This window comes from Oryctolagus cuniculus, chromosome 4, assembly GCF_964237555.1.
Source record: "Oryctolagus cuniculus chromosome 4, mOryCun1.1, whole genome shotgun sequence".
NCBI classification, from domain to species: Eukaryota; Metazoa; Chordata; class Mammalia; order Lagomorpha; family Leporidae; genus Oryctolagus; species Oryctolagus cuniculus.
In genome coordinates, this window is record NC_091435.1 from 113307355 (window position 1) to 113323081 (window position 15727).

The following is a 15727-nucleotide window of genomic DNA, read 5'->3' on the forward strand; positions in this document are numbered from 1 at the left end:
CCAGAATGCCTTAAGGGCTGATTCTGAGGTCAGAGTGCTATTTAAAGCGATTGTCATTATATGAGTCTGCAGTGTGGACTGCTTCCCATGTTAGAACATTCTTCGGGGGCCGACGCAGGGGCTCACTTGGTTAATCCTCCACCTGTGGCATTGGCATCCCATATGGGTGCCGGTTCTAGTCCCAGCTGCTCATCTTCCAGTCCAGCTCTCTGCTGTGGCCCGGGAGGGCAGTGGAGGATGGCCCAGGTGCTTGGGCCCCTGCGCCCACATGGGAGACCAGGAGAAAGCACCCAGCTCCTGGCTGTGGATCAGCATAGCCCTGGCTGTAACGGCCATTTGAGGGGTGAACCAATGGAAGGAAGACCTTTCTGTCTCTCTCTCTCACTGTCTAACTCTACCTGTCAAATAAAAAAAAAGAAAGGAAAAAAAGAAAAAAAGAGCATTCTCTCATTTTTAATTCTATCTATTATTATTAGCAGACACTTGATCTTAATTATATGACCCATTTAACACTTAATCCTACCTATATGATCACTTTAACACTTAAGATGATATTTTTACCACCCAGTTTATTGGGATTTGGGTTTCCAAAATAAGAGTGGGAATAAGAGAGGGAGGAGGAAGTTTGTAACTGCAAAGCTTTATAGTTCTCCATACATTCCTACTGACTTAATTCTAATGGTTAATCTTTATAGCTTTATGAAAGCTACTGTCCAACTCACTTGTTAGATCACTTTAGGCTTGGATACATGCCCTAGGGGATTTTGTTAAGAATGCAGATTGTGAGTCAGTGGGTCTGTGGTGGTGTCTGAGATCTACACTTCTAACAAGTACTCAGGTGATGCCATTTCAGGTAGCTAGCAAACCACATTTTGAGGGGTAACTAAATGTGTATGTTTTATTTCAAGCCTCCATAATAATAGTCTAGCTAATATGTATGAACATATACGTGATCATGAGAAAGTCTGGTTCAGCAACAACAACATGAAGGGAAGTAATCTTATTTTCATCAAAAAGTCAGCTACACAGTGAAAAAGAAGCCAGCTACAGATCCAAGAGGCAAGCTAGAAAATTCTCTGCTCCCATATATTCAACATTTGCTCTTCCCTTTCTTGTTTTTGTGCATTAGTGGTTTCTTCCCTTATTACCCATAGACTGCTGTTTTTCTAAAAATGATTCAACTTAGTTATTAAAAAATTCAAATAGTTAAAGAATACTAAAGAAAACCAAAACCCCTACAGTCTTACTAAAACAATCATTATGAATTTACACATGCATCATTGTAAACATCTCTATTATATCATAACTACACATGTAAAAATATATATGTAGAACAATGAATAGATTGAAGGAAAGGTGGTGATAATTTTATAAAAAATAGACTATACTCTGCATAATACTTAAAATTATATGTGTATATGTATTTTATATATATATATATATATTTACCCAACTTAACAAAAGATATACTGAAATGCATCTAAAGGAAATTGTACATTTCTGATAAATACTTTTCACCAGAAAAATTACTAAGTTGAACTATATACTTTTTGTAGATCAATAGAATACTGGAATGGAAATTTTATGGCTTAATCTATCATTTAAAAAAAAAAAAACTTTTAAAATTAAGGAGACCAAATCCTGAGTTTTTTATTTCAATGCATTTCCATTAAGTTTGATTATGGCATTATTGATTGTGTCTCTAATATTTATGGCCAATTGGCATGTTAGCCATATTTATTTAATGGATCACAATTTTTTTTTTTTGACAGGCAGAGTTAGGCAGTGAGAGAGAGAGACAGACAGAAAGGTCTTCCTTCAGTTGGTTCACCCCCACAAGTGGCTGCTATGGCCTGCGCGCTGCGCCGATCCAAAGTTAGGAGCCAGGTGCTTCCTTCTGGTCTCCCATGCGGGTGCAGGGCACAAGCACTTGGGCCATCCTCCACTGCACTCCCGGGCCACAGCAGAGAGCTGGACTGGAAGAGGAGCAACCGGGACAGAATCCGGCGCCCCGACCGGGACTAGAACCCGGTGTGCCAGCACCGCAGGCGGAGGATTAGCCTACTGAGCAGTGGCGCTGGCCAACAATTGATTTTTGATATATTTAGTCAATATATCTCCACTGTATTCTGACCCTGAAGATGGTCCCAATTAGTCCTTTATCAGTTATTCCATTTATTAGTTGTTTGGTTGAATAGTCAAATTATTTTTCCCTGTAGGTAAAACTCATGGTAGCTCTAGTAACTGAGTTCTTTCATTTGTGAGAATGCCTGTTACCTTTGTCCTTGTATTTGATTGGCAAATTGGCAGATGGTGGTACCCTTGGGTCATCTTTATCTTAAACCTTGTAAATCCTGTTTGTACCCTGAATTCTGCTGTGATGTAATCTGAGGGTACCTTAATTTTTTTATAAGATTTATTTATTTATTTATTTGAAAGTCAGAGTTACACAGATATGAGTTGCAGAGAGAGAGGTCTTCCATCGTTGGTTCATTCCCCAGTGGGCCACAAGGGCCAGAGCTGCATCAATCCGAAGCCAAGAGCCAAGAGCTTCTTCCAGTATCCCATGTGGGTATAGGGCCTCGAGGACTTGGGCCATCTTATACTGCTTTCCCAGGCATGACAGAGAGCTGGATTGGAAGTGGAGCATTCAGGACACAAACTGGTGCCCATATGGAATGCCGGCACTGCAGGCAGCAGCTTTACCCACTAGGCCACAGTGCTGGCCCCAGTCAGCTTAATTTTATAGCTCCCCTTTTCTCTTGCATATGATGGGTTTCTTTTCTGACTGGATGCCTGAAGAATTTTTTTCTTAATCCTTGAAATCCTGTAACTCTACCAGCATTGTGTTTCAGTGTCAATAGTTAAGCATTTTTTTTTAAGTGACAGGGTTTTCTTTGTGTCTAAAGAATAAAAACCTCCCTAATTTTAGAGAAATTTTCTTCTTTTATATCTTTGAATTATTTTTCTGTTTCATTTGGCTCTTTCCTTCTTAGAAAATGATCTTTATGTCATATCCTCTTTAAATAATATATTTTTTTATATTTTCTTTAATTGTTTTAACTGTTTTTTATTTTGCTTTTATTTTACTCTGACTATATCTAGTTTGTCTTCTCTGTCATGATTTCAATTTTCATATGACTATCATCCATTCTTTATCATTTGACTTTTAGAAAACTAGTTCTCTAAAGGTTTGCTTTAGTTTTTCCTTGACATATTTGGTAGCTTAGTTATTATTATTTCAAATCTAATGACTTGAAAAACTACAAATAGTACGTAGAAATCTTGTATACTTGCATATACTTTCCTCAGTTTAATACATACACATACACACATATACACACACATCCATACATACCCTATTCTTTCCTTTTTTAAAACAAACTATTTAAGAAGAAGCTGTAAACATTATTATTCTTTACAAAAAAATAGTTTAGAGTGAGTGGCTAGTTATCCTTCCTGGGAGTTGATTGGGTTTTATTCCCAGCTCTGACTCCTGACTCCAATTTCCTGCCACTGAGAACCCTTGAAGTCAGTGCTGCTGGCTTACGTACTGGATTCACATCATTCTCATGTAATCCTGGAATGAGTTCCCAGCTTGCAGCTCTGGCTCCAGCCCTCCCTGGCCATTGTAGGCATTTGGGGAATGAACCAACGGATGGGAGCTAGTGCTCTCTCTTTCTCTCTCTCTCTCTCTGCCTTTCAAATAAAGAAAAACTAATTAAAAACCTTTTAAAGTATTTTAGTCTTCATTTTAAAAAATAAAGAACATTTTCTTACATAACCAAACAACAATAATCAGAATCATGAAACTTAACATTGACACAAATGATTCGCTAATCCAGATAGGCATCTTTAATAAAAAATAAATTATCCCATTGGATAATTTTTAAAGCTGTTTTATTTCTTTTTTGGTACATGATCTAATCCAGGAACCATGACCATTTAATGATTTCTTTCAATGCCTGACATGTTGTGATTTTATGACATGTTTGAAATTTTTTTTAAACTTCTATTTAATGAATATAAATTTCCAAAGTACAGCTTATGGATTACAATGGCTTCCCCCCAATAACGTCCCTCCCACCCGCAACCCTCCCCTTTCCCACTCCCTCTCCCCTTCCATTCACATCAAGATTCATTTTCGATTCTCTTTATATACAGAAGATCAGTTTAGCATACATTAAGTAAAGATTTCAACAGTTTGCTCCCACACAGAAACATAAAGTGAAAAATACTGTTTGAGTACTAGTTATAGCATTAAATCTCAATGTACAGCACACTAAGGACAAAGATCCTTCATGAGGAGTAAGTGCACAGTGACTCCTGTTGTTGACTTAACAAATTGACACTCTTGTTTATGGCCTCAATAATCACCCTAGGCTCTTGTCTTGAGGTGCCAAGGCTATGGAAGCCCCCTGAGTTCACTGACTCTGATAATTTTTAGACAAGGCCATGGTCAAAGTGGAAGTTCTCTCCTCCCTTCAGAGAAAGGTACCTCCTACTTTGATGGCCCGTTCTCTCCACTGGGATCTCACTCACGGAGATCTTTAGTTTTTTTTTTTTTTTTTCTCCCAGAGTGTCTTGGCTTTCCATGCCTGAAATACTCTCATGGGCTTTTCAGCCAGATCCACATGCCTTAAGGGTTGATTCTGAGGCCAGAGCGCTGTTTAGGACATCTGTCATTCTATGGGTCTGCTGTGGATCTCACTTCCCATGGTGGATCATCCTCTCCCTTTTTGATTCTATCAGCTAGTATTTGCAGACACTATTTCTGTTTATGTGATCCCTTTGGTTCTTAGTCCTATCATTATGATCAATTGTGAACACAAATTGATCACTGGGACTAGTGAGATGGCATTGGTACATGCCACCTTGATGGGATTGAATTGGAATCCCCTGGTATGTTTCTAACTCTACCGTTTGAGGTAAGTCAGCTTCAGCATGTCTTGAATTGCAGATCTCTTTCCTCTCTTATTCCCACTCTTATATTTAACAGTGATCACTTTTCAGTTAAGTTTCAGCACTTAAGAAGAATTGTGTATTGATTACAGTATTCAACCAAAAGTATTAAGTAGAACAAACAAAAAAAATACTAAGAGGGATAACATATCAAGTTGCTCATCAACAGTCAGGGTGAGGACTGATCAAGTCACCATTTCTCATAGTGTTCATTTCACTTTAACAGGTTTCCTTTTTGGTGCTCAGTTAGTTGTCACCTATTGTAGTACCATTGGTTGAAATTTTTTTTAATCATCGCTAGTTTTCATTCCTTCTTTTTTATGTAGGGGACTTGTGGAGAATTTTCTTATGGTCTGATCTGTGTTTCCCAACATATTTTCATCATCCTCATCTTGTTATAGATTCTCAGATTCGAGCTGATTTACACAGTCACTTTATATGTCACATGCCTGGGTTGTCATATGCTTTTCTGATATGATGACACTCTACCCTCCCTGTATCTTCTGCACCTGTGTGAAGATCTTCCAGTCTTTTTTTGGAGCTACTTCTTGGGATTTGGGTATTGTTTCCTGTTTCCTGTTGGCTAAAAGGCACAGGGCGGAGGATAAGATTAGGGAGTTCTATTTGTCTCCTTTGTTGGAGGATCTGGCTCGCTTGTCTTTGCCTGGATTTTATGAAATGGCAAACTTCATTTGAACTGGGTTCAAATATGTTCTTTCTCTGTGGGGACACAAAGAGCTCTGCAATTTTATTGCCCCTGCTAGAACCTTGAGGTGGGTGTTTAAGGGCTTTGGAAAGATTTCAAATTTTGCTTCTGACTTCCCTTCACCTGCTTGTCTCCAAGTCAATGTGGCATTGGTGACCCTCACTTTCCTGTTCCTAGTTTGGTGTCAGTGCACTGGGCAGGTCAGTGCACTGGGCAGATAGGTGAGGTAGACAGGAAGAGCATCAAGACCCAAGCCACTCTTCATTGACTCCTGTTTATATCATTGGTTGAACTTTGTTGAGCTTTATTACATGAGTGTCTACACCTTCCATTTGGTTCCCTTTCTAGTGTTTTTTTTTTTTTTCTGATTTTTCTATCTACTTTAGAAAAGGATTGAAGAGGAACGTCTATAATAAATCTTTCCCATTGTTTCTTTATGTAACCTTCTCAGAGGTAATTCTCACACTTTATGCCATTTCTGAAAGGAGACATATAATTCTGAACTGGATCTGAAAGTTCAGGATTTGGTTCTATTCTTTATTTCCCTGTTTGAATTCAGTGTTTAATCAAAAATCACAGACTTTGTTGTTTTGATAAATTGATAAATTCCATTATTTACAAATGATATACAATAATCTACAAACAGGAATTATTGAACTATCCCACTTCTGTGCATCTCCATTCTCATTTTTGTTCCTGCAGACATCATGTTTTCCCATTTTCTCATTACATCAACCCCAGTATTGTCATTAGAACTTAGAAGTTTTGCATATGAAAGCAAGCACTTGTGGTTACCTTATGATATCAGATGACCCCTAAAATCTATACAAAAAATGTGACCCTTTAAAGTTCCCCGGAAGTGCCATCTGGTGCTACATATGCTATAGGAATTTGGGGTGCCATACAATATCACCATATGCTGGAGCTCCAGTTACCCAATCGGTTAGCGCACGGTACTTATATGATAATATCACCATATGCTTATTAATAAATCCCCAATATTAATAAGCCTGAGAGGGTTCTTGCCTAATATTTAGAGAAGAATTCTAAATACCAGCACAGATAAACAAGGCAGCATGGTACATTTTAGGCTTTTATTTAGTGCGAAAGATGCATAGGAGAGTGAGAGCTTCATTTGAGAGAGAAGTAAATATGGGTTCATACCGAGTACCAGGAACCAGCCACGTGGAGGAGCATCTAGGCCAGGAAGCCTAGAGTGGGTGGCCTGAAGGCCACATGCTTTGGAGGTGCAGGCTACAGCCAGCCCCCTCCTGGCAAGAGGCTTTTAACCCACTTCCAAAGGGGAGTGGTTAATCAACCTGATTGGCTGGTGGGCACCCAGGTGTGGCCAGGTAGGGGCATATGAGGTCACACAGGGGCATGGCAAAGGCATGGTCTTCCAGCTCACAAAACTAATCAATTTTAGCCAGTATGCCTGCCTACTTCAGCTGGGTACCCTGTGTATGAACCATTACGATTTTGTGATGGTCTAGCAGCAGAAGTGTTTCATTTTCAGACCTTTTATCCCAAAACATTTGCTTTCTCTTGGGAAGATTGGATGAGCACGTGGATTTTGAAGAGACTCACCTGGAGCTTTGAAGAAGGAAGAACATTGCAAAAGGGTTAACTCCCCGCCGACCCCGCCCCAGTCAGTGAAGTGGCAGATGCTGCAATGAAATAAAGCCCCACTCTAAAAATTCACTGATTCTGCAGCAAGGCCTTTATTCTCTGTGGAGCATCAGCGGGCAGGAAAATTCCACTTGCTTTTCACTGCTTCTGGTGCAGTCTGTAAAAACGCTTTAAGTTTCTTCTCACACAGTCACGCAATTTGACTCATATACAAATGTAAATTTGTTCAAATCTCTGTGAAAGTTGCATTTTTGTGAGGAGCAACCCTTCTGTTTTGCTTTCTGTTAATTCTAGGATACATACTCTTCCTCCTAAGTCCTTTGTAAAACACCTAGCCAAGGAGCTCAGAAAATTAAAAGATAGAAAATGAGTTCATTAAGGAAACTTTCTCTTTTGATTAGGGTTGTTGTTGTGGCTGTTAAGAGAAGTAGCTGGGCTGGGCAAACGGAAGTGTGTGTGTGTGTGTGTGTGTGTGTGTGTGTATGCATGGGCATGCACATGAGTGTGCATGTAGCTTGCAGATACAGCTTCCTGATGAATGAGGAGACAGGGAAAATCAAAGTAGGTTGCTTGAGAACCAGACTCTAGGAGCAATGGGTCTGGTTTTGAAACTTGATGTCACAACTTCCTATCTTATTGATGTTTAACAAGTTACTTTTAAGTTTCTTTCTGTATCAGAGAAATTATGTGAAAGATGTGTTATAACCTGAAGAAATTTAGAAAATATACACTATAAAAAAGAATCAGTCGTGACTTAATTAATAGTTGCTTCAAACTCATTGTGACTTATGGTTTAAAGTTTTTGTGGTCCATGAATTCCCATAGAAATATTAACTTTATACTCACTCACAAGTAGCTAAATAAGTCAAGTAATTAGGAGAGAAAAGTATTTTTTATTGAACAAGAAATAAAAAAGAAAACTACCCCATATTCACAGATGTAGTCATGGTGTCTATGAAATTAAGCAGTAAGGCAGTGGCTTCATAAGTAACTGATTGTACTAATAAATTAAACTGTAAGAGTGTTAACATAATCAGGACTTACAGGTAGCAAACTAACCTAAGGGTAGTAGTTAATCCTTGGAAAGAGAGCCAGAAACAATGGGCTAGAATGGCAATCTTGTTGCTTTAGTGTGGATGCAGAAAACAAATGATGCAGAAAACAAATATCCAAATGAAAATCAACATACTAAGAAACTAATAGGACTACAGATGAAACTTGAATCTGTAAGGAAAGGGGGAGCAGAACAGAAAGAAGACAGGATACAAACTCACTGCCAAAACAAATTTATTCAAGGGAAAAGGAATTTGCAGAGATAGCCAACTTTGGAGTGGCGGAGGGTCCAGTTCCTCCAGAGGGCTGGGTATTACATACCTTAGGGTGGGGTAAGGGGCTGGAGGAGGCGGGGAAGTGGGTGGAGGTGTTTCTTCTCACTGGTTTTTCTTGGGCTTTCAAACCGGGAAAAGAATGCAGGGGGTGGGGCGGGGAACAGTACTGGTGTGGGAGTGAACTGGTCTCTTGAAGGAATGTAGGAGTAAAGGAGTCCATTGAGGAATTTGATTTACTTTCAGGCAAGGAACTAAAATGGCTGAGGCTTATGTCTTTGTTCCATCAGAACCCAGGCACTTTTGATATGGAGTTTGGGTATCCCAATCAGTGTTTTAACTACAAGCCCAAATGCTTTCCCCAATGCTGGCATCATGACCAGTTGGTCAAATACCTACCCCAAAAGGCAATTTTGAAAGAGTCTCACGTCTTGATTAGACAGCTGTTTGTTGCCAATTAAAGGCAGAATGCATCTGTATTCACCATTCAAATATGCCTACATTGACTACATTATTGTCTGTTCACCAAATGAAAGGCAGAGAGAGAAAGAGAGGTCTTCCATCCACTGGTTCACTCCCCAGATGTTCACAATGGCCAGAGCTGTTCCTATCTGAAGCCAGGAGCCAGGAGCTTCTTCCGGGTCTCCCATGTGGGTGCAGGGGCCCAAGGACTTGGGTCATTTGCCACTGCTTTCCCGGGCCATAACAGAGAGCTGGATTGGAAGTGGAGCAGCTGGGATTTAAACCGGTGCCCATACGAGATGCTGGCACTGCAGGCGGCAGCATTACCCGCTATGCCACAGCACTGGCCCCAGTTTATTTGATCTTAAGAACTACTCTTTGAAGGTGATCATAGGGGTACTATTCTCATTTTTCCCTTTTCAGATTCAGTACAAGATTTAGGGCAATGTGGTCACTACCTGTGGTCTCTCTTTGGTCTATAGCAGAGGCAAGGCACAAACCCAGAAAATACTCACCCACCATTGTTAGTTTTGTCACCAAATAATAATATCAATAATTTGAAATCCTCACTTCAGATCAATACTGTGACTACTGAAGAAGTAGAGCTATGGGCGGACGGTAGGTAAAAGGATGAGAACACGGAGAGAAGAGGAAAAGGAGGGATAAAAAGGCCCAGCCAGAATAACCCAGGGGAACGGGGAATGCAGAATTCTCTGTGAGGGGAACAGGGAATAAGCATGCGGAGGGTCTGGGAATGGGACTCACCGGGTGCAGGGTGCATGGATGTCCTGGTTGACACATTCTTCTAAATACTGGGCTGCGTAGATTTGTCACTTTGCCAGACATTTTTTTTTGATAGTTTTGTTTTGTTTTGTATTTAAATTGTATTTTGGTTGTTCCTTAATGGGAAATAGTTTATCTGATTTATTTTCATTCTTGGAAGTTTTTATTTGATTCTTTGACTTTCCTTTCTCCTTTTTTGTGAAAAAAATAATTCAAGTAGATGTTTATTTTCTCTGAGATATACTTTTATGTATGCATTTTAAATGGCTTCAGTTTTACAAGTGAGTTTGAGAACTCTGAATTCAATCTGTCTCTCGCTCCTTATCTATTTGGTTATTATGTTTGAAAAACTCCTCAGTGTTGAGAGAATCTACATTTATTCCAGGAGTAGAAAAAATTTAACTTCAATCTATTCCTCAACAATCAGCCAACTTCCCAGTAATAGAGCTGGAGAATTTTCTAATATAAATCTCAATCCTTTCTTAACTGGCCTTGCATCAGAAATCAGAGGACTCATCTGTACAGTGCACCTTTTGGTTTAACACTAACCTACAATATGGTTTTGTAAGCAGCCTTTTTTAAAAAAAAAGATTTATTTTATTTATTTGAAAGTCAGAGTTACAGAGAGAGTTAGAGACAGAGAGAGAGGTCTTCCATCTGCTGGTTCACTCCCCAGATGGCTGCAGGAGATCCTTCCGGGTCTCCCACGTGGGTGTAGAGGCCCAAGGACTAGAGCCGTCTTCTACTGCTATCCCGGGCCATAGCAGAGAGCTGGATTGCAAGTGGAGTAGCCCGGACTTGAACTGGCACCTATATGGGACGCTGGAGCCTCAGGCCAGGGTTTTAACCCGCTGTGCCCCAAGCAGCCTTATTTTTTTACTGCCTTGATTTTTCCCTCACCTGAAATCAAGTGATGTTCCTTTTACTCCTAGTAATTTCTCAAGGTAATCTAAAATATAATATAGGATGAATAATTTTACAACACTGGGTTCATTCTATTTGTCTTCTCTGAATTTTTTCTATATTCATTCAGTTAGCTAGAACTCAAATGTCTAATAGAGGCTATAAATTCCTCTCTAGGTGGGAATCACTGCTCAAGTTGATTAATAATAAAAAAAGAAAAAAAAAGAACAGAACAAAAGGGAGGAAAATCTGTTTGGTTGCATTAAAATGCATGTATCTCCGTGTTTGGGCCTTCTGACCAGGAGGATGTATACTTGGCAGTTTCATGAGCAGGAGAGAAAGAATACCATCTAGTCATATTTATTTATTTATTTATTTATTTTGTTTTTTTGACAGGCAGAGTGGACAGTGAGAGAGAGAGACAGAGAGAAAGGTCTTCCTTTTGCCGTTGATTCACCCTCCAATGGCCGGTGCAGCCGGCGTGCTGCGGCCGGCGCACCACGCTGATCCGATGGCAGGAGCCAGGTACTTATCCTGGTCTCCCATGCATGGGGTGCAAGGCCCAAGCACTTGGGCCATCCTCCACTGCACTCCCTGGCCACAGCACTCCCTGGCCTGGAAGAGGGGCAACCAGGACAGAATCCGGCGCCCCGCCTGGAACTAGAACCCCGTGTGCTGGCGCCGCAAGGCGGAGGATTAGCCTATTGAGCCGCGGCACCGGCCACCATGTAGTCATTTTAACGGTTTCAAAAGTTGCAATAGTGTGACCTTATAGATAAATTTGATGGCCCTTAAATTTCATCAATTGCAAGAGAAAGATATTGTAGCCTTTCTATTGCAGTAATATGAATTTAATATTTTTAAAAATTTGAATGGGGGAGTTAGGGTGGAGAGCATGAGAGAGAGAGAGAGAGAGAGAGAGAGAGAACCAATAGATATATCTTCTATCTGCTGGGTCCCTCCTCAAGTACCTGTTACAGACCACAGGGTCAGCTGACAGAAGTGAGAAGCCAGGAACTCAATCTAGGTCTCCCACATGGGTGTCAGGAACTCATTTACTTGAGCCGTCACCACTGACTCCTAAGATCCTCATTAACAGGAAGCTTGAGTCAGTACTCAGAGCCATAGATTGAACCTGGGTTACTGTATGTAGGATATGGGCATATTAATGGCTAGGCTACAAGTCCTCCTCAGTAATATTTATTTCCATACATGAATAGTTTATATATAAAATATGTCTTCCTAAATACTATCTTTAATCTGGGCTGTTTGTCCATACCTAGGCCAAAGCATTCACTGGCTTTGTGAAAAGGGGGCACATTTAAGGATTCTGCTCTTGCAAAAGCAAATGACTATTAACTTCAAACAGAGTAACAGAACCAAAAAAGAAAGAGCAGCTTTGCCAAAGCTTACCTTTCTGTTAGACTGTGTGGGGATAAAGCTTTTACTTCTTAGAGGAAAAAGAGAGAGAGAGATGACATGAGAGGTTCTGACATGCAGGCAAGTATAGGAGCTGCACAATATTCCAGCATAAGAGAGGATCACTTGATTGATTTCCTTTGAGATTTTGTGAATTCTCAGGACATTTGACACATTTCAGAAATGTAATGCATATTTCAAAATCAGTGTGACTATGGTGACTTGCTGTCCATGCCCCCATCTGGAATCTCAGATCTAAGTCCCCCCACGCTCTGCCACCCGGCACACAGCAGAAAATTGAGGAATGTAGTTTGTTCGTGCACTGTACACCGTGCATTTGTTTCACAAATTTATGTGTTGACAGTGCATGAAATAAAATATTTCAGATCCTTCAGAGAAACTTTACAGCCCAACCTCAGAAGAGTTACCAGCCTTCAACAGCCTTTTGCTGGATCTAAGTCAGACTTCCACAGGCTGCGTTACAACCGCCCAAATGAGGGGTCCCTGTGGAGTTGAGGAATGGAGGTAAGTTAAGCCTGTAGCTTTATATGTAAATATAGTGCATAGTAAAGCTTTGACAATGCCCAACTAGTTTTCTTTACTATACAAAGGAAAATTGTCCTCCCGTGTGTACTTTATGTCGCCATTCTTTGTGACCAGTTTGGGTCCTTTGCTGACCTATTATTAGGCTATAGTAAAAGACTTACCAAGTTGTTATTTCAGTATGAAGAAAGAGTTGTCTGCTGCACAATATGTATCATAAAAATGAAAAAGCTCTTGGAATTTAATAATCCTTCAGTATTTTCTCTTATTCTGAAAAACAGTTCCCTTACATGAATTAATAAACCTAATAAATTTCAGTATTTTGCATTAATAAAATTTTATCCAATGTGTATACATTTTTAGGATGTAATGGTGAGAAACTTTTAATTGAAATTCTAGGGATTATTAATGATATTTTAACTTGTACCATTTCATTCTTTCCCCCTATTAGTACTAGTGGCCATGGTGATAAGTTTATTAAGAATGTAGGTCTTCCTAATATATGCTTCAGAAAAGCAGGCATGTCAGTTTATTATTGACATACTAGAATTCTGTGAAGACAGGAGGGTTTTTTTTTCTAGAAAATCTAACGTAAATATTAAATAATAGACCCTTGTATTGTGAATTCCTTTGGTTGAAATATAATATTGCAGTAAAATTAAAATCAGGTTTGTCACTATGTTTCGGAAGGAGGAAATCATTTCACTCAGTCACAAAAAGTTGCTACCTTACTCTTACATTCTCTTCTTTTCTTGGACCAGAGAGAATTTTATCACAGATCTGCGCTGGTCCACAGTTCAAAGTTGATGGGCTGATTTAGCCTTTATTGATCTTAAAAATAGTACAGAGAACAGTGATATCCACCATAGGAAGAAGTATTTTACATTATTCAATGGCATATATAGGCTGAAACTCTAGATAAAGCAGGACCCCCAAGTTTGACTTTTGTAGGATCTTCTACAGTTCCCCCACACTACCTATGTTCCTAATATGTCCCAATACCTCAGAGCCAGAGCTTCTACCAATCCCACCCCATAATAAAATGCAACAAAATAAAATAACAAACAATTGCTGCCATTAATTTTGGCATTGGCATATCTTGACTGGGGACCCACATAGTCCTAATTTACTGTACACAGAAGAGGTGATTTATCTGACAGTCTATTCATGGGGATTCTATTAAACAGCCAATGTCCTGATGAATGTTGTTAATGATGACCCCGAGGCTCTGTAAGATTCTGAAGTGCTTTCTGAATCATCTATGAAAGATACAACAGGAGCCCATCAAATCTTCCCTCCTTGGTTCCACTGTGGCTTTATTTTTTGGGAGAAGAAGAATGATAAAAATTTCTTAATAACAGGAGGGTGGGTATATTGGGCACATTGAAAATTATCGTCCCAGTCTGACACAGCTCCCTCACGTCTGCCTGCCTCCCCCGATGTCAATGGATGTTGTATTGATTAGAAGATAAACGAAAAGTTGAAACCTGGTTCTGTATACTGTTTATTGATCCTTTAATGTATTTCTAGCTCTTCTGGAAAAGATACTGAAATCCAGTCTTTGCTGTCACTTTCTGAGAGCAGTACAGATGAGGAAGAAGATCTGCTTGACAAGCAACAAGTCATCACACTACCATGGTTGGAGAGTACTTAATGGTCATTTGATGATTACTTTTCTGTTTTATACCCAAAGTGAAGCCAACAGCTGAAAAAAGCAAATAACCGATTACCTGTCCAGGTGCTGGAGATTTTGATTATTAATGTCTCAAGGCTCGCAAACTAATAAAATTTAGTGAAATTACAAGTTTAAGGGCTTTTCTTCCAAATTATATAATGAATGACAAATAATAATCTATAGTGTATGTCATTTTAGTAAAATTTGCTGAATTTTAAGAAATAATAGTTAAGATAATGAGATCTGTAGTAGCAATATTATTTTGTTCTGTTATAGGTTTTGACATTTATAGAAGTTCTGGTAGCTTTGAAAGTTGATGCAAGAAGAAAAAATGAGGACCCAAAATAAAGTGTACTTAATACTTGTCATACTGTTTTGTAAAATGCAGGAAAGATCCCAATCACCTTTTTTGGGAATGTCAATGCAATGGTTAATCTTATGTATACTCAGGAAAATAATAATAATAATAATAATACACAGGAAAATACTTTGCTGGTGTTGTCTAGTAGTGGATCCTCAGATGGATGTTCAAGGGTTTATATAATCATAATATTCAAGGGCTTCAGAAAGAAAGCAGGAGAAGACAGAAGGGAGTTAGTTTTGTGGTCACTTTGTGTCATTTTACCACAATTTTCCCTTACAGGATTTATTGACTGCTCAGAAAAATATCCTGGAGGGCTGGCTGTTTCACCACAGCATGACTGTGCCTTGGGGTTCAAACACTCTTGTTCTTTTTGATTCTGGATAGTGACCAGTTTTAAAAGATTGATGATTGTTAAGTGTAGATTGGTCTTCGGTACTTTTTCAAGGTCATCAATAAATTGTACTGGAATTCCCACACTTCATTTGCTGATGGGATAGACCATGATGATGAAGAGATCAATATTGTTTCTCTGTAATTTAATATCAAATGGGCCTTTATTGAAAGTGATTAACATAAGTGGACAATAAGAAATAAAAAAAAAACAGTCATTATCAGAATAAAATGTTGCAAAAGAAATAAATGTCTTTTAAAAGAGTGTGAATCATTCATTTTTATCTTGCTGTTAATACTTCTTCTGTCACAATTACGTAGAAAGATGAGTCCCCCTTGAATCTTCATCATTTGTGTCAAAAACTATTTGGGCATCTTTTCATGAGACTGATGATTTTCTGAGTTTTAACAAATGCAGTTAAAAATGGGGATTAGCTGTTTATTGGTTAACATAAGAAAAGATTTTGGGGAGAACCTGTGCTGTGGCATAGTAGATAAAGCCTTTGCCTGCAGTGCCAGCATCCCATATGGGTGCCAGTTCAAGTCCAGGCTGCTCCACTTGCAAT

General features: G+C 39.2%; 1 protein-coding gene across 3 annotated transcripts in view; it reads left to right on the top strand.

Annotated features, from left to right (window-relative positions):
• The window catches only part of ZBBX (zinc finger B-box domain containing), a 160523-nt gene extending 145122 nt beyond the window's left edge, over window positions 1–15401 (top strand). For all 3 annotated transcript variants that reach the window (XM_070073199.1, XM_051818752.2, XM_017346893.3), the window contains 2 exons: window positions 12576–12714; window positions 14263–15401. In XM_070073199.1, the coding sequence (XP_069929300.1) occupies window positions 12576–12714; window positions 14263–14386 (263 nt within the window). In that variant the 3' untranslated portion in view covers window positions 14387–15401. The remainder of the gene's footprint in view (window positions 1–12575; window positions 12715–14262) is intronic.
• Window positions 15402–15727: the final 326 nt, after the last annotated feature.